The sequence below is a fragment of the Dendrobates tinctorius genome, unplaced genomic scaffold (assembly GCF_039654945.1).
Source record: "Dendrobates tinctorius isolate UK_male_01 unplaced genomic scaffold, ASM3965494v1 ptg000241l, whole genome shotgun sequence".
In the NCBI taxonomy this organism is placed as follows: Eukaryota; Metazoa; Chordata; class Amphibia; order Anura; family Dendrobatidae; genus Dendrobates; species Dendrobates tinctorius.
Window position 1 is genome coordinate 16,755,105 of NW_027361908.1, and position 20,077 is coordinate 16,775,181.

The 20,077-nt window shown below is 44.7% G+C and overlaps 1 protein-coding gene across 7 annotated transcripts in view; it reads right to left on the reverse strand.

Moving 5' to 3' along the window:
* The window catches only part of PPFIA2 (PTPRF interacting protein alpha 2), a 592,307-nt gene that overhangs the window by 120,295 nt on the left and 451,935 nt on the right, over positions 1-20,077 (reverse strand). For all 7 annotated transcript variants that reach the window (XM_073556977.1, XM_073556976.1, XM_073556979.1 and 4 more), the window contains 3 exons: positions 8,779-8,913; positions 3,337-3,420; positions 472-603 (listed from right to left, as the gene is read on the reverse strand). In XM_073556977.1, the coding sequence (XP_073413078.1) occupies positions 472-603; positions 3,337-3,420; positions 8,779-8,913 (351 nt within the window). The remainder of the gene's footprint in view (positions 1-471; positions 604-3,336; positions 3,421-8,778; positions 8,914-20,077) is intronic.

A 20,077-nucleotide genomic window follows, 5' to 3' on the forward strand; every position in this document is an offset into this window, starting at 1 on the left:
ATCAAAAGAGGAGGCGTGGTCGGTCAAGGAGGCACACCATAGCAATGATAATGTTCTAGTGATAAAACCTTCACTGTAAGTAAACAACAGCACACAGCTTAAAGACACAGTGACACATTCCTGAATTCTGTGTTTCAGCCCTTAACTCATACGGGGTTCGGATTACATAGCAGATTCCCTTTAATATGTATTAAAATTGAATGTGTGTTGCTCTTCCTCTTTTCAAAAAGATGTCAGTATCAGGACACTCTCCAGGGAAATGGTAACACCTAGTTGTCAGTTTATGTATACATTTCCAGGAAGAATAATGGAGGCATGACCCAATGCAAAGCTCCAGCACAGATGCTCCAGAATTGTTATTTTATGGGGAATGGAAGTGTATGTACTAAAAAAAAATCATACATAAGCAAAGCTGACAGCTCTCGTTAAATACCCATGCAGTATATTCATTTATTGAAAGATTTCCCCCACCTTGTCTTCAAGTGCAGCCATTCGTTCCTTCAAGTGCAACTGCAACCGTTCATTGGATTCTGTTAGAAGCCTATCAACTGTATCAGAAAGTCTTTTGTTGTGTTCTTCATTCATTTTTTCTCTTTGGCGAGCCTATATAACACAAACAAATAAAAAGCAACTTATAATATCTTGTACAAGCTTTATGTATCCTGCCAAAAACGTTAATGGGGTTCTTTGGATTAGAAAGATAAACCTGCTTTTACCCCCGTAAACACTGCCACTCCTGTCTAAGGGCTGTCTCTACTACTGTGCAGCTAAAAGTTTGAAAAGGGTTAGGCTGCAATACCAGACCCAGCCATAGGACAATAGCGGCACTGATTTTGTAACGTAAAAAAAAAAAAAACAACTACAAATTTTTCCTAACCATGGACAATTATTTTAAATGGGACCTTTCTCAGTTTTTGCTCCTATTTTATTCCCCTTGCTCCCCTGGGTATTTTTTTTTTCTTTTAAATCCACCACATGGTTTCAGAGATAAGAATCTTTTTATTTAATGCAAATTTTTATTGTCATTGCCATAGGGTCAGTACACAGGATTCTCTTGGGTGGGTCATTAGGCTGTTCTTCATTATTACCTTGTGAGGCACACCCCCTTGGTAAAGACCATAAAAATTAGCACTAAATAAAAAGTGTTGTACCGTATAGCGGACTTTTTACTATTAACATGCAAAGATTCTTAGTGCTCCATATCCTTTAGGAAATGCAGTATTAAGGCCCCGTCACACTAAGCGATATCGCTAGCAATATCGCTATAACGTCACTGGTTTTTGTGATGCAGCAGCGATATTGCTAGTGATATTGCTATGTCTGATACTTACCTCCGACCGGCTCCCCTGCTGATTATCGCTGATCGCGCGAGAATGGCCTGGGCCATTTCTCGTCGTCAGCTTCCTGCTGGGCTTCCAGTGGCGCCGACGAGCGACGCGTGAACGCGAGCGGGACGACATCAGGATCACCTCGTCTGACAGGTAAGTAGCGACCCCCGACGGCTGCTATGTTTCTGGTGAGATCTGCCTGTGTGGCAGCTCACTAGCGACCACTTAGCAATGCACCAGCGATCCTGACCGCGTCATATCGTTGTCGGGATCGCTGGTGCATCGCTAAGTGTGACAGTACCTTTACATTGCATCCATTGTCATCACTGGGTGACTTTTGTTATCAAAAGTTGTAGTTTTTCAACGATGGCAGAGCCGATGTTTACTGGTGACAAGGATAATATATTGACAAGCTGCGTGCTTCAGAATGAGAGCTGTTCTACCAAGTGACTAAAAATTATTATTGGTAAAAAAAAATCATCCATATCATCTTCATATACACAGATATAAACTTTCTGAAAAGTGAGCCCCAAACTCTGTAAAATAGCTAAAATAACAAAATCAGTATATACTCACCCTACTTGGATCCAGCGCCAACTCTCCGCCGTTGCTCTGGTCTCAGTCTAGTGGCTGCAGCAGTAAAGTCATGTCAACATTGTATATCACTCTAACCAATCACTGAGCTCATGCAATCACTGTTGCATTGATGCACTCCCACCTGGACTAATGCAACGCTCTATTAATTGGCCTCCTCGTTACTCGACTATCCCCTCTCCATTCCATACTTAATGCAGCAGCCAGGGTCATCCATCTGGCTAATCGGTACTCGGACACGTCCGCTCTTCGCCAATCGTTACACTGGCTGCCCATTCATTATAGGATCCAATTCAAAGTACTTGTTCTCTGCCAGAAAGCTCACCACAGAGCGGCACCCCCCTACATCTCCTCCCTCCTTTCTGTCTATCGGCCTAACCGACCGCTGCGCTCTGCAAACGACTTTCAACTAACCTCTGCACTAATCCGCACCTCCCACTCCCGACTCCAAGACTTCTCCCGCGTTGCGCCAATCCTCTGGAATGCTCTACCCCAAGAAATTAGGACCAGCCACAATTTGCACAGTTTTAGGCGCTCCCTCAAAACGCATTTGTTCAGAGCGGCCTATCACGTTCACTAATCAAAGTCATTCTATGTGTAAGCGTGCGTGTGTAGCCCATTCACCAGCTCCATCTATCCCTCACTCCCTCAAGATGGCTGGACCATCATTGAAAATACATCACTGTAAATACACACCTGTACTCTGTATCTCCCCCACCTCACTGTAGATTGTAAGCTCTCACTATATTGTAGCCGAGTTATGCTATAGGGACAACATGCTATAGGGACAATAATGGTAACATTTTTGATGGCATAAAGGAAATGTGTCACCAGGTTTTTGTTACCCCCCTTTTAAAGCAGTATAATGTAGAGATAGAGATCCTGATTCCAGTGATGTATCACTTACTGGGCTGTAATAATTTCCTGCTGATAAAAGTGATTTTATCACTACATGACTAGTAAAGCTGCTGCTAGGTACTTCAACCCCACCACTGATTGGCAGATTTCTGTGGACTGTGCATAGGCAGAAAGCTGCCAATCAGTGGTGTGGGAGGAGTTATACAGCTATGTATTCAGAGACCTAGTAGATCTGCAGCAGATTATAACAGTGATTATATCACACTGACAGTGCACGCAGCCCAGTATGTGATACTAAAATAAGGGTCTCTGCAATTTTACTATGCTGCTCTAACATGGGGTAGCAAAAACAGAAGCATTTTATTGCATGAATTTGGTGGCAATTTTGATCCACAAAATGTCGCAATGGTCACTGCCGAGCATAAAAGATATTTGCATGTTCTCTAAATGGCATTTACAGTATATGGTTTTCCTTTAACGCTGAGGGATCAAAATTCAGAAATAACTTATGGAGCAACATGTGGGTACCTACGCCTTCAATGACAGTTATACGCACCCTCTGAAGTTCTTGGTTCTTTTCTTCGAGCTGTGTTTCCAGGTGCCTCATTCGTTCCTCGATATTTCCATGTCTTTCTTCTGCCTATGAAAAAAAATACAAGAAGCTGATCTGAAATGTGTTCACTTGGGTTGGTGACGTGTCCCTCAAAGAAGGTACAAGACAAAAGCAAGCTACTACTAACCGCAAACTTACTCTAGTAAAAGAAATAGTATAGAAGCAGGCAGCTGGACAGCATTGCTTGAAATGTGTCAGCTAATAGAGGCCTGCTACATCCAAGCGCTAGCAAAACTTCGGGTTTATTTATGAGCAATGAAGTCAGCCAAATGTAACATGCAGGCTGTGCAGGGTTTGAAAACAAACCTCATATTGGAAATCATAAGCCCCTAAAGCACTAAACTGCATGATGGTTGATTATCAATAATTAAAGCAAAAGCAAAAAAAAAAAAAAAGAAATTAAAAAACAAGAGATTAAAAGAAAACAAAATCAGATGGATTCTATTTAGCAATAGAAAGTCCTGTAGGACTACCTTCCTACGTATGGAGACCATTTCTTGTAGCTTAGCTTCCATTACATATTGATAATCATCAGATGAAGTAGAAGAACTTGGATCAGACTAACAAGTCAAGGAAAAGGAGAGGGACAAAGTTGATAACACCAGAATAAAAGGCCACAAAAGGCTAAAGAAAAACACAAAATGCTTAAAAGTGAAATATATGTGACAATGTAAATTTTAGCGATAACCGACTAACAAAAATAAACAGCAAACTGAAGTAATCCAGGCTAAAATAATGGAATGATGTGTGCTCCTGCTTATGTTGGCAGCCAATTTCCTCAAGCTTTGCTCACACTAGCGTCATAGCTTTCAGTTAAGGAGCCAATAATTAAAGGGAACCTGACCGCTTAACTGACAGCTGATGGTGTCCACCTCAGCTGCCACCAATTAAGCATAGCAGCCTTTCCCTGAATTCTAACAATTCCCTTCATACAGACTAGCAATTGCTTGAATTAATCTAAAATTAACTTTGAAGCTACGCTTGTGCTAAACTAATTAGCGGCTGACTGGTCAGGGAGGTGTGGGGGGTGTTGATTACCTGGACCAACTCTCCAACTAATCATGTAATAATGCCCTGGAAGCTTAAGCAACATGATGTGAAAAAGCAAGTATTGCACATGTGTGTGATGTTGTCCCTCCATGGGCTGGCGCATTTAAGCTGGATGTACCATCCTGGCTTCATTGTTGCCTTGCGCATGCTCTGGGAGGCAGCAGTGATGCAGGACTTGGACAACTTTGGAGGAGCTCCACATTCACTGCCCGAAAATGTTATAGTAAATATAACTATTATTGGTGGTTGTTTCGCTGTTGGCATATGAGGTGTGCAAACCGCACTGGCTTTATTTTTTCGGTCAGTAGTAGTCTGTTTATGCCTCTTAGGCAAATGGCACAATTTTTTTGTTCTGTTTTGGCTAAAATGAGAGTAGACCTGTTCCCATTCTATGCTTCTCTTAGGCTACTTTCACACTAGCGTTTCCTGGAGCTGCGGAGGGATGTGCATGGCCGCCGTGAAGCTATGCCCGCGGCCGCACCTCCTCTGGTCAGCTCCGCCTATGGGCGCATGACGCTGCATGTGGCCTGCGTAGACTATCTTTAACATTGGGTACGCAGGCCGTGCGTAGGTATGCGTTTGCCAGCGCATGTGTCCTTTTGATGGTGCGCCGAGCGCACCGAAATGCAACTTGGTGCGTTTGGCGCAGGTCGGCGCACCGTCAAAAGGACGCATGCGCTGGCAAACGCATATCTGCGCACGGCCTGCGTACTCAATGCTAAAGATAGGGTACGCAGGCCGCATGCAGTGTCATGCATCCATAGGCAGAGCTGACCGTAGGAGGTGCGGCCGTGGGCGGAGCTTCACGGTGGCCATGCGCATCCCTCCGCAGCTCCAGGAAACGCTAGTGTGAAAGTAGCCTCACATAAGGCAGGATAGTCTTATGAAAGATCCACTTTAATGGGATTCTTTTAGGCTCCAGACCATTTAAAAGCAACAGAAGAATTATCGTTATACTAACGAAGATACCACAAAAACTGAAGATAACTTAGAAGGAATCACAAAAATGCAAATGTGAATAGGACCTAAGAATTCATGAAAAAAAAAAAGATTTTTATTGCAAAAAATGCACATTTTTAACATGTATTGGCTACTTTAAAGGGTAACTATGCTTTCAAGTAACTTTTCAGAATAGGAAGTCCTGTGTGTACAAGAGGAATAACACTATTTATGGCCATCATGTGTAACCTGCATATTAACCAGTTTTTTCTCTCTGCAGACTCTATCTGTTCTTTTGCAATTGAAGATGATGAGAGGAGACTAGCTGCTGTGATCTCTCCCAAATATCTCATCACACAGAGATAGATTCCTGCTCTTCTTACTTTTTTAGCACACCGAGAGAAGCAGCAACAAAATAATGAGGAACTTATACAACAGTACTAATCAACATAGATATCAATGATGCTCTGGGGTGAGGTACAATACTTATTACAGAACTCCAGACAATCTTTCTATGCCTCCTTTGCCTGTTTCCTCTCCCTGCTCTTCACCCTTCTTCCCCCTCTATTGAATATAGTGAGCTGCCAGGTGGCAGGGTAGAGAGGAAGGAAGCAGATTTCTTTACAAAGTTTTTTTTATAATCGCCAGTACTATTGATTTATAAGGTTTATTAAAAGTACAGTTGTCATTTAATTGCAAAAAAATATACATCAGCTACAGTTATGCATAAGCATTGAAGTGGAAAATTAGAAAAATGTTAAAAGGAAAACATAATTAAAAAAGACACTTACAAAACCAAACACTATGGTTTAATGATCAAAAATTAAAAAGCCTGTCCACAATTGGACAACTTCTTCTTAATAGTTTCATTCTGCTGCATAAGATGAAAAATAATGCGTACAGACTTCCTGGACTAGCGCCACTCCACTGATGTCCACACTGTCTCTCCCGGAGGTCACGTGACATTGTTATAGACTTCTTCTCTGATGGAAAAAAGAAGGTTGTGGCTGGAGACATACTACGATGGGAGAAGTGGTGTCTGTCTAGGAAGGAAGATTTTTTTTCCTGCTTCAGAATGGAGCTATGAAGAAAGGGTTGTCCTGAACTGGATAACCGCTTTAAGTGTATTTCAACATGATGGGCACAATAGGGAAATTTACTATCAGGTATAACACAAATGACTGACTGTCTCCAATAAAAGCCTAAGGAGACATTTTCTCACGTTCTCTAAATATATCTAGACACTAGGATATATATTTTTTATTGGACTATTGGTTACATTTGAAGAGAGAGTGGCCGTAGAGAAGCATGACTTTATTTTACAGTAAAAATAATAACAGAATTAATTTTTTGTTTGGCTTTGATGAATCTTTTGTATGAAAAATATAAAATATCTCCAATACCTCTATAATTCCTTACATTCTATTATATTGATTTCATACTACTTAGAAAGTGCTTACATTCTTAGTCATGACCTTGTCCACAGCGGGATTTACATCTAATTTTCCAGTTTCATCCGATGGCAGGAATGAAATCTGTGGCCAATACCATCAGCATTTTTAGAGTTCTATATGATAATTATCATAGCAATTCTAAAATGCCGTATTGGAAATTTTGATCAAATCTGAGATCCCAAGTAGCCACTCAAATGCTACTCCAAAAAGTCTCATTAATACCATCCGAGATTCTATTTGTTTTTCTACAGCATCCCAGGCTATCTAGATTTTTTTGGATTTGTTTACCAGTCCCATCTGATATTTCAGTAAGAGGTATGTGAATTGTTCTGGTAATTGAGTGGTTGCCTTGGAGAGAGAAGTTCTTGGCTCATTCCACAGACTTAGCAATTAGATCTTTACAGGCATAGCTTGAGACGCAGCATCGTGACCTTTAAAGGCTTATTGCCTCCATGAACTGCCGGAGTCCTGAAGCTTTTAATTTTTGTTATATAGCAAAATATGCTAAAATACCAAGAAACAGTTATTGGTAAATTTTTAAGTTCAATTTCTTGTAGTACTACTCCATGTGCCTACCTGGTTCAGTCATAATGACATTAAATATCTTGGCAAAATGGTACTTCTCTGTAGACATGTAATTATATCAAGCACAAAACCCTGAAACAACTACGGTAAATCCACATTTAAAATGATGGTGATCACACGCAAAAACCTACAATATAAACCAAATACCTGAGCCCAAACCTAGGTTATATGAGTGACACGAAAATATAAATTTTAATGAGAATACATTGAAAAATACAACAAAGAATGGCAAAGTTATTCTAAAAAAGTAATATATACTAAGCCAAAAAGGTATATCAGCAGTAGTAGAAGTAGTGACCACTGATTAGTCTTAAAGTGTATACATGTTAATCACAGGTATTTTAAACCCAGAGTAGTAGTGGATACTACCATAAGTAATTACAGGCCAGACATAAAAAGAAAGTAACAAACTTAACTACTGTGTGGATTAAATGTCCCTCCTCCCCAACACGCGTTTCGCCCTGCTTCATCAGGGGACGTTACTTTATTTAATGTAATTCTCTTTTACAGAGACTTTGCATTAAAAAATGCTCCACAGAGTATCCCATCCAATGACTCAATCCACTGGATCTTGTATGGCAAATAGATAGAATAAACGTCTTTAATGCATTGGATTAGCCATTCATTTATTAATATGGATAGTTTAATGCAGAGTTTAAGCTGCTTAATAAAGTATAGAATCTATAAATAGAAAAAAAACAGGGAAATTGATTTACTAAGCAAAATGCAGCCAGAATTCTTGCACAAATTGATCAAAAAGTGAAGCCATGTTTCAAATTTATTCTTTGGCTTACGCGCTATTTAAAATAAAACCTTTTTGAACAGTTTTAAAAATTGTCTAGCTAAAGGGTACAGAGGATTGGTTAAATGCAACCAATTTAGTAACCATTCCATCATGGGTATCAAAATTATTCCTCCTGTGCCAATTTCATAAATTTGGTGACATCTTCACCATTAATGCCACCTTATAAAAAGTTCAGTCGTCATCAATGAAACTTGTCACCTACTGTATACTTATTACCACGATTACTAAACTAAATGTGGTTTTGAAATTTAAACTCCTTCCACTTTTAAGCATAGTTTAGTGAAAATTTCACATGCACAACTCAAAATAAAGTAAAATAAAACTAAGAGATGATACGTCTCGTGCAAATTAGGTAAAAACAAGCAGTCATTGTAAAAAAAAAAAAAAAAGCTCAGTGCAGCTTACAGTCAATGAAATACATAAAATAGGTAGCTAGTATCTTCATAATTAAATCTTTACCCCTATAAAATCCACCATCTTAAAAATGTGCAACTAGGACAGTGTAAATAATTCAAACAAGTTCTTTATAGGAACTTTCCATCAGTTTAGTACCTTAGTAAGGGCTGCTATTCTCTGAGCCAGCTCCGCTTCCACTTCCGGCAACGTTTCGGCTTTTCTCATAGTCTGCTGTAGTTTCTGTTCAGCCAGTTCCAAACGTTCTTGCAGTTGTCTATTTTTCTCTTCCATCTACACTTCAGAAAAAGGACACATTTTTGTTTTAAAAAAAATTAATCAGTTAAATCAATATACATACATGCTACTTTCCTGAAAAGTTGCCCACCTGGAAAGTTTAACCAAAACAACTTACTGGTGTATACATTTAAAATGGTTGTCCGTCATTAGGCTGAGCTGTGCAACTAGCTGGCAATTCTTCAAAAATAAGAATAAAAACATAATTCACCTGTGGAAGCTACTGCTGTCCAGTGTCAGCCTCTCTGCTGCTCCCCCATCATTATATGCAGGCTTGAACCGATGCTGTACCATCTACAACACATGACAGCTGCCACAAAGCACTGGGCTTAGTGGTCTTTTGCTCTGTATATAAGAAGTCACGTGTTGTACATAAGACATCACTACTTAGTCCTGTCAGCAAACAACTCTAAGAAGCAGCAAACATGCAGTGCTGGCAAGGCAGTGGCTTCCAGGTAGGTAATGTTTACCTTATTTTTAACATTACCAGCTTGTAGGCCACCTTCACCTTAAGACGGACAACAGATTTGAGAGGGTTTGCTAAGATTCTACAACATTTTCTCTAGGGAATGTTATGAAAAATGTTATAACAAAGAAATAACCATTATTTGTTCTTGAAACTCTTGTTGCAGCACTTGCACTTTAGTTGCCTTTTCTGAACTTACAGTAATGACATCTTAGCCACCAATCACCAGTACACTGTGGCCAAAGATTGCCTGAGTTATCACGTTGCAGTTAAAAACTCGTTTCCACAATTGGGTGACTGATAAATGGGAACAAAATTTTCAAAACATCTCGATTTATTTAGTACGTACATGTCTTGGCATGATATCAAATGATGGCTGGCAGCACCGTTAACAATTACCAATAAATAAAATCCATTGATGCGCTGAATAGAAGAAATCGGGAGACACTGCAGGCCATGGTAGCACGTAGAGGCCATGCAGGCTTCTCACAGTAGCATGCACAACGTGTTATAGTTAGAGTTGAGCGACTTTTGTTTTTTTAGGGTCGAGTTTCGTTTCGTGAAACCCGACTTTTCCAAAAGTCGGGTCGAGCAAGATCGTCCGATTATAGGGAAAAGTCGGGGTCGTCCTGAAACACGAAACCCAATGTAAGTCAATGGGGAATAAAAGTCGGCAGTGAGAGGAGGACAGGAAACACACCTACAGTGCCCATTTGAATGCCAAAAGCATCAATTCTTCTTACTTAAGCTTGTCAACTTTAATTAACTTCATAATACAAGTTACGCACTGAAAAATGGGGGTTATTTGGCTAAAGTTGTGGGGGGGAGGGCTGGCTCCAGGTTTTCATGTGCCCTGGGCGAAAGAGCGCCCCTTTAACACATACCACAACTCATCATGCTCCGATACGGCAGAGAAATAGCGGTATAGTACAATGAAAAATACTTCACTTTTTACATCTCATGACGAGGCCCATCTATTTCTCCATACAGAATCATTGGTCCCATATAATGTTTGAAACAGTATATGATGAGCTCCACATAATGCTACAGTATATGTTGGTCCCCATGGATGAAGCTCCACTGTCTTATGGGCCCAAATAATGCTCCAAACATAATGGGCCCCATTTCTAATGCTCTAGTGTATAATGGGCCCTGTAAATGCTGCTCCAGTGTCTGATGTCCACCTTTGGAATGTTCCAGTGTATGGTGGGCCCCATCTATCATTCTCCAGAGTATAGTGCTCCCCAAAAATTGCTGTCCCAACATTGAAAACAATGAAATAAGTCTCCTCGCTAGGGTATCCCTGTACTAGTCTGGACTCCTCGTCGTCCCCATCTTCCATCTCACTGCACAGTATTTCAACCTTGCAAGTGCTGTGATCCTGAGCAAGCAGGGAAGGCCCACTCGTTGGCGACGGCACTGGCACAGGGCCCCTGATAGTACGGTGGTGTGTCTGATGGCGGGTGGGCCGAACCTGCACTTTCATCTGCAGCTTCCTCTTTGTCACCGTGTAAGATGGAACTGTATATGGGAAGGGTAACCTGAGTTTCCTCAGGGTCAGATTCAGGCCGTGTAGCGTGCGAGGGGAATGTAGTGGTCTGGGTCAATGTACCAGCAGATTCATCGAGCAGTGGCTGGGCATCAGTGCACTTGTGTCGCCCCCAGGAGTACGGTCGCCACAGTGGCATTACCTTCCTCCTAGGGAGTGTGATGTCATGCTTGCGAGCAACGAAGGATCTCTCTAGCAGGTTAACTGATTGGGCGGCGTTATTCCCACGAGTCATGACCCTCCAAACAGCGTTCATGAAGGCAAAGTGTTTGTTTTACGTGGGCAGTATGGTTGCAAAGCTGAACCTTAAAGGAATGTCCAGAAGGGCACCACCAGGAGTGGAGCCTACGGTTTAATTCGACTCCACCTGGGAAACCTCAACCATGCAAGCTACAGAAAAGATGCACACATTGCAAGCTTAATTCCGTTAATGAACGAGACTCCGTCATGCCCCACGGTCCGAGTCCGGCTTACTAGAGGGACACGTGAGGCTCTGGCACATGAGATTGGCCAATAACTGGTGGGTCATGCCCTTACATGTCCGTGGCTGCATGTGCGCTACACTGAAAAGGCCAGCGTTTGTCGCTTACAGGTGCAGATAACCCGCTGAACAACGTTAGTGATGGGGATCTGTGATTAAAATTATTACCCGCGAACGATGATTTCCCAGTAAGTGCAGGTCAACCGCAGTTCCGGAATTAGGCCTAACCGTCATTCCTAAAAAAATGAAAAACTTACGTGTGCAAACCACAGGTGCTGTAGCTTGCTTAACAGCTCGCCAGCCGTTCTCAGGCCCAGTATGGATTACACGTGATTGCACAAAGGTGAGAAAGGGTACCGTATCCCCAGATAACATGTATGGATAGCGTACACATTCAAAATATATGTCTATACATCAGGAGGCAGGCTCAGACGGTGTTAGGCCCAGTATGGCTTGCACGTGATTGCACAAAGGTGAGAAAGGGTACCGTATCCCCAGATAACATGTATGGATAGCGTACACATTCAAAATATATGTCTATACATCAGGAGGCAGGCTCAGACGGTGTTAGGCCCAGTATGGCTTGCACGTGACTGCACAAAGGTGAGAAAGGGTACCGTATCCCCGGATAACATGTATGGATAGCGTACACATTCAAAATATATGTCTATACATCAGGAGGCAGGCTCAGACGGTATAGGCCCAGTATGGCTTGCACGTGATTGCACGAAGGTGAGAAAGGGTACCGTATCCCCGGATAACATGTATGGATAGCGTACACATTCAAAATATATGTCTATACATCAGGAGGCAGGCTCAGACGGTGTTAGGCCCAGTATGGATTACACGTGATTGCACGAAGGTGAGAAAGGGTACCGTATCCCCGGATAACATGTATGGATAGCGTACACATTCAAAATATATGTCTATACATCAGGAGGCAGGCTCAGACGGTGTTAGGCCCAGTATGGATTACACGTGATTGCACAAAGGTGAGAAAGGGTACCGTATCCCCGGATAACATGTATGGATAGCGTACACATTCAAAATATATGTCTATACATCAGGAGGCAGGCTCAGACGGTATCAGGCACAGTATGGATTTGACGGCCCAGACTACACAGCGGAGGAGCAGGGAGAGGTAAAGATTGCAAATGCTGGGGCCCTGCCCAAGCAAGGGGGGCCCACTCGTGGGCGTCGGTACTGGCACTGGGCCCCTCATAGTACGGTGGTGTGTCTGACGGCGGGTGTGCACCACCACCGTCAGAGACACTTGATTGCACTATGAGGGACCCTGTGCCAGTGCCCATGCCCAAGAGTCGGCCTACCCACCTGTCCAGGGCAACGGCACTCGCACGGTGTCGTGCGCTAGGTGGTGACCCCGGCCATGGGGGGGGAGGCAGCACAGTTAGGGAGTTTTAGAAAGTGGCATATGTTGATGTTGGACATTCAGCTGATGCAAAAGGTGAAATAGGTCAAGTCCCAGGAAGAGGTGGACCAAAGCAAGCCATTTTTCTGTCACCCTATGTGTCATCAGGGGAAGGTGGGACAAGATCCTTGGAAACCCATGCGTGGTTCATTTTAATGAAGGTTAGATCATCCACATTTTGGGTTGACAGACGGGTCCTTTTTTCTGTCAGGATTGATCCAGCTGCACTGAAGACTCTTTCCGATAGCACACTTGCAGCTGGGCAAGCGAGCTCCTGTAAGGCATATTGGGCCAATTCAGGCCAGGTGTCCAGTTTAGCGGCCCAATAGTAAAAGGGGAATGACCTGTGTGGGAGAACATCGATATGGGAGGAAAAGTAGTTTGTAACCATAGTTGACAACTGCTGTCTCCTGTCACTTTCCATCGATGCAGTATTACCAGTTGTGTGAGCGGTACTTGAAAAATCAGTCCACAACATTGTCATGAAACCCCTGTCTCCAATGCCACTTCTGCTGTGTGCACCACGAACACCTCTGCCAAGCTGCCCCCGGCCCGTACGGCTCGTGTGAGAACCATCACCGCTGCTGTGTGCTGGGAATGCCTCATGCCGATTTACCAGAGTTGCTTGTTTATTAGCCAATATTAGGTCAAGGTTCTCCTGTGGCATGATGTTTTGTAATTTGCCTTTATAGCGTGGATCCAGGATGCTGGCCAACCAGTAGTCGTCATCGTTCATCATTTTGGCAATGCGGGGGTCCCTTTTTAGGATCTGCAAGGCATAATCTGACATGTGGGCCAATGTTCCCGGTGTCAATGATGCACTGCGAGTGCTGGTTGGAGGAGCACTTTCTGGCAAATCCACATCCCTCCAGTCACGCACAAACCCTGTACCAGACCTTGCCATGCCAACATTTTCACTTGCCCCACGAGATGCATCCTCCTCCCCTAAGTAATCATCCCCATCATCATCCTCCTCCTCCTATTCTTCCTCCACCTCGTCCAGGAGAGGTCCCTGAGCAGACAATGGCTGAATGTCATCAAGGATTCCCTCCTCGTCAACATTGGCTGCAGACGCCTGCTCCTTAAGGTGCGTCAAAGTTTGCATGAGCAGACGCATAAGTGGGATGCTCATGCTTAGGATGGCGTCGTCTGCGCTTACCAGCCGTGTGCATTCCTCAAAACACTGAAGGACTTTACAGAGGTCTTTCAGCTTTGACCACTGCACACCTGTCAACTCCATGTCTGCTCTCAAAGTGCCTGGCCGTGTATCCTCCCACAAATGCATTATGGCCTGCCTCTGCTCGCACAGCCGCTCCACCATGTGCAGGGTGGAGTTCCACCTTGTTGCAATGTCGATAATGAGGCGGTGGTTGGGAAGGTGGAGCAATCGCTGCAGCTTCTGCATACGAACGGAGTGTACAGGCGACCGGCGGATGCGCGTGCACAGTCTTCGCACCTTCTGGGGCAGTGCTGTTAACTCCGGATAATTTTTGAGGAAGCACTGCACCACCAGGTTCAAGGTGTGAGCCAAGCAAGGTATGTGGCGGAGTTTTGAAAGGGCTATGGCTGCCACAAAATTACGGCCGTTATCACTAACTACCTTGCCTGCCTCAAGATGTACACTGCCCAGCCATGACTCAGTTTGTCGCTGAAAGTACTCGGCCAGCACCTCGGCGGTGTGTCTGTCACCCAAACACATCATCTGCAACACAGCCTGCTGACGCTTTCCACTAGCTGCTCGATAGGGGGACACATCGTGTGCAACAGTGGCAGCTGCAGATGGAGTGCTCGTACGACTGCGCTCTGTGGACGAGCTTTCGCTTCTGGAGGAGGAGGAGGGTCGAACGCCTACAGCCAACTGTTTCCTATACTGTGGGCTAGGCAGCACTGTCCCACCACCGCTGTTCCCTGTGGACCCTGCATCCACCACATTAACCCAGTGCGCAGTGATGGACACGTAACGGCCCTGGCCATGCCGACTGGACCATGCATCAGTTGTGAGGTGCACCTTTCCGCTCACTGACTGCTTGAGTGCATGGACAATGCGGTCTTTCACATGATGGTGGAAGGCTGGGATGGCTTTGCGAGAGAAGAAGTGGTGACTGGGTAGGTCATAGTGTGGTACTGCATAGGCCATGAGTTCGCGGAAAGCTATGCTTTCCACCAACCAAAAGGGCATCATCTCAAACAAGATTAGTTTGGCAATGTGGGCGTTCAAACCCAGTGTACGCAGATGAGAGACTGAGTACTTTCTTGACCTACTCATAGTGTCTGGGAGGGTGAGCTGGACTTGAGAGCTGCATATGGTGGAAGTAGCGGTGGACAGGGCGGACTGAGAGAGGGTTGATGATGGTGATGGAGTTGGTGTTCTTTCTGATGGCCTAGAATCAGTCTTTCGTATATAACAGTGTCTAAGCATGCAACTGGTATTCAAATTTTTCAAATTTTTCTCTCGGCTAAAGGTCTTTGCGCACTTCTTACAGATAACCTTGGCCTGATCATGAGGATTTTGTTCAAAAAAGTGCCACACTGCACTCTTCCTACTTTGGAAGACATTTTGCGGCCTAGCACGCTGTGATCTTTTGACCCTCTGGACAAGCGGTCCAGCAACTCTTTGGATGTTTGGAACCTGTCTTTGGAGTGCTCCGGGCCTGCCAGATAACAGCTGTTGCGATGTCGATGTCGGCTGTGGATGCTCCTCATCTGAGCTATTGGAAGCATCACCCTCTTCCCCCAATGGATGCCAATCTGGGTCAACAACTGGGTCATCCATCACCTCCTCTTCTATGTCATGTGCACCTTCCTCTGTGTCACCGTGTATGGTGGTATAGTGTGCGGGAAGGGGCACCTGAGTCTCATCAGGGTCAGAATCTGGCTCTGTACACTGCGAGGACAATGTAGTGCTCTGAGTGAATGTACCAGCAGAATCATCCATCAGCGGCTGTGCATCAGTGCACTCCATGTCAGATTCATCTTGGCCTGGGTAATTTACCATTTCACTTGATAATCCAGGCATGGTATGTGAAAACAGCTCCATGGAGTAATCAGTAGTATGGCCTGCGTCATCCTTCAATCTTGGTTGTGGTGAAGGACACAAGGAAAGGTGTGGTTCATGAACATGAGCCTCCAATGACGACTCAGTGCTTTTACTTTTTACAACTGAAGAAGAGGAGGCGATAGAGCTGGAGGCTGAGTCAGCAATGTAAGACAAAACTTTTTCCTGATGCTCTGGCTTTAAAAGCGGTTTGCCAACTCCTAGAAAACTAAGCCTTCGAAGCCTTATGGAGCCAGACGATGACGCAGGCTCAACACCTCCTGCATTCGGTCCTATTTTGCTCTTGCCACTACCATCAGATCCACCACCAACACCATCATTACCAGCTGCCAACCCCCGCCCAATTCCACGGCCTCTTCCACCAGCCTTCCTCATTTTTGGTAGAAATGTAGACAAAATCCAACAAACTATATAGTAATGTAAAACAAGGTACAAGGTGTCTATAGGACAGGGGAGATTTTGAATTTCTGCACACACTAGTGGACACTGGACACTTTTGGATTGTGTGAGGCCCACTGAATATCTGAGCGCTGTCACAGGCTCGATGGCACTGCTGTGACCAAAGTGACTAGAGGATAAGGGAGATTTTGAATTTCTGCAGACACTTGTGGACACTGGACACTTTTGGATTGTGTGAGGCCCACTGAATATCTGAGCCCTGTCACAGGCTCGATGGCATAGCTGTGACCAAAGTGACTAGAGGATAAGGGAGATTTTGAATTTCTGCAGACACTTGTGGACACTGGACACTTTTGGATTGTGTGAGGCCCACTGAATATCTGAGCGCTGTCACAGGCTCGATGGCACAGCTGTGACCAAAGTGACTAGAGGATAAGGGAGATTTTGAATTTCTGCAGACACTAGTGGACACTGGACACTTTTGGATTGTGTGAGGCCCACTGAATATCTGAGCGCTGTCACAGGCTCGATGGCACAGCTGTGACCAAAGTGACTAGAGGATAAGGGAGATTTTGAATTTCTGCGGACACTTGTAGACACTGGACACTTTTGGATTGTGTGAGGCCCACTGAATATCTGAGCGCTGTCACAGGCTCGATGGCACAGCTGTGACCAAAGTGACTAGAGGATAAGGGAGATTTTGAATTTCTGCAGACACTAGTGGACACTGGACACTTTTGGATTGTGTGAGGCCCACTGAATATCTGAGCGCTGTCACAGGCTCGATGGCACAGCTGTGACCAAAGTGACTAGAGGATAAGGGAGATTTTGAATTTCTGCAGACACTTGTGGACACTGGACACTTTTGGATTGTGTGAGGCCCACTGAATATCTGAGCGCTGTCACAGGAAGAAATTGGCTAGTGTATCACAAACTACAAGGTGTATGTAGAATTGGGCAGAATAGGAATCTCCCTAGAGTGCAGGTCTGTAAGAACGGAACATGTCCTCGACTTATTCTCACAGAGTGACACACTGATAGCTTCACTGTGGCTATGATAACAGCTGTTACACGGTACTGTGTGAGGAGCGTACACCGCTGTATGGTGTGAAAAAATGCACGCTCAGTACCTCAGCAGGACAAAAAAAAAACATTGGGATTGCTTTTAAAAAAGCAGTTTGCGGAGCAGTGGGTAAACAGCAATGCAGGAATGTCAGGAAGCCTTAGAAGGCAGCCCAACAACCAACACCACTGATACACCACTATATAGCCTCCCCTTGCACTGCACACAGTGACTGGTGTGTTGTACAGGCAAAATCGCTAGCAGCAGAAGCAGTTTTTTTTCCTTCTTCCCTGCCTAACGCTCTCCCTACAGAATCAGCAGCAACCTCTCCCTATGCTAAGATCGGCAGAAGTAAGATGTCACTGTGGCTATGATAACAGCCGTTACACGGTACTGTGTGAGGAGCATACACCGCTGTATGGTGTGAAAAATGCACGCTCAGTACCTCAGCAGGACAAAAAAAAAATTGGGATTGCTTTTAAAAAAGCAGTTTGCGGATCAGTGGGTAAACAGCAATGCAGGAATGTCAGGAAGCCTTAGAAGGCAGCCCAACAACCAACACCACTGATACACCACTATATAGCCTCCCCTTGCACTGCACACAGTGACTGGTGTGTTGTACAGGCAAAATCGCTAGCAGCAGAAGCAGTTTTTTTCCTTCTTCCCTGCCTAATGCTCTCCCTACAGAATCAGCAGCAACCTCTCCCTATGCTAAGATCGGCAGAAGTAAGATGGCGGTCGGCGTGCACGCCCTTTTATACCCCCCGTGACGCCCACCAAAGCAAGCCAATCACTTGCATGCCCTTCTGAAAGATGGTGGTGACCCGTGCCTATGTCATCACGTTGCCCACAGTGTCCGTGGATCCTGATTGGCTGAAAAAGAGCGCAAAACAAACTTTTGAAACGCGACTTTGGCGCGTAAGTCGCCGACCTCGTGGCCGACCTCATCCTAGGGTCGGGTTTCGTTTCATGAAACCCGACTTTGCCAAAAGTCGGCGACTTTTGAAATTTTTCGACCCGTTTCGCTCAACTCTAGTTATAGTGTTGAAATGGCGTTCCTGTGACACTTTGGAGAAATTATTATTATTTATTTATATAGCACCATTGATTCCATGGTGCTGTACATGAGAGGGGGTTTACATACAAATTACAGATATCGCTTACAGTAAACAAACTAACAATCACAGACTGATACAGAGGGGAGAGGACCCTGCCCTTTTGGGCTTACATGCTACAGGATGGTGGGGAAGGAGACAGTAGGTTGGTGGGTTGCAGAAGTTCTGGTGTTGGTTGAGGTGATATCTCCGGTAGTGGAGAGGAGGTAGCGGGGTCATTGCAGGCTGTAGACTTTCTTGAAGAGGTGGGTTTTCAGGTTCCGACTGAAGGATCCAAATGTGGTTGATAGTCAGACAGGTTGGGGCAAAGAATTCCAGAGGATAGGGGCTATTCGGGAGAAGTCTTGAAGGCGGTTGGGTGAGGAGCTAATAAGTGTGGAGGAGAGAAGGAAGTCTTGGGAGGACCAGAGATTACGTGAGGGAAGGTATCGGGAGATTAGTTCAGAGACATATGGGGGAGACAGGTTATAGATGGCCTTGTAGGTCAGTATTAGTAATTTTAACTGGATACGCTGAGGGAATGGGAGCCAGTCAAGAGATTTGCAGAGGGGAGAAGCGGAGGAGTAGTGAGGAGAAAGATTAATTAGTTGGGCGGGCAGCAGAGTTAAGGATGGACTGGAGATGTGCGAGGGTGTTAGCAGGGAGACCACAGAAAAGGATGTTGCAGTAGTCGAGGCGGGAGATGATGAGGGTGTGCATAAGCATTTTAGTAGATTGAGGGTGGAGGAAAGGACGGATTCTGGAAATATTTTTGAGCTGGAGGTGACAGGTGGTAGAAAGATCTTGGATGTGTGGTTTGAAGGACAGGGTAGCGTCAAAGATTACTCCGAGGCAGCGGACATCCGGTACTGGGGAAAGCGTGATGTCATTAATTGTTAAAGATAGGTCGGTTAAGGAAGATCTGTGAGATAGAGGAAAGATGATGAGTTAAGATTTGTCCACATTGAGCTTGAGGAAGCGAGAGGAAAATAAGGAGGATATGGCTGATAGACACTCTGGGATTCTGGACAGCAGAGAGGTGACGTCTGGGCCAGAGAGGTAGATCTGAGTGTCATCAGCATAAAGGTGGTACTGGAATCCGTGGGACTTTATGAGTTGCACCAGACCAAGTGTATAGATTGAGAAGACTAGGGGTCCTAAAACAGAGCCTTGGGGGACTCCAACAGAGAGAGGGTGAGATGAGGAGGTAGTGTGGGAGTGGGAAACGCAGAATGTGTGGTTGGAAAGGTATGAGGAGATCCAGGATAGGGCAAGGTCTTTGATGCCAAAGGAGGAGAGGATCTGTAGTAGGAGGCAGTGGTCAACTGTGTTGAATGCAGAGGACAGGTCTAGAAGCAGGAGTATAGAGTACTGTCCGTTTGATTTGGCTGTAAGTAGGTCATTAGTAATTTTGGTCAGGGCTGTCTCAGTGGAGTGATGGGGGCGGAAACCAGATTGTAGATTGTCAAAGAGCAAGTTAGATGATAGGTGGGAGGAAAGTTCAGCGTGGACGTGCTGCTCCAGGAGTTTGGAAGCAAATGGGAGCAGCGATATTGGGCGATAACTGGACATAGCGGTTGGGTCAAGGTTGGCTTTTTAACCCCTTAAGCCCCAAGGGTGCTTTG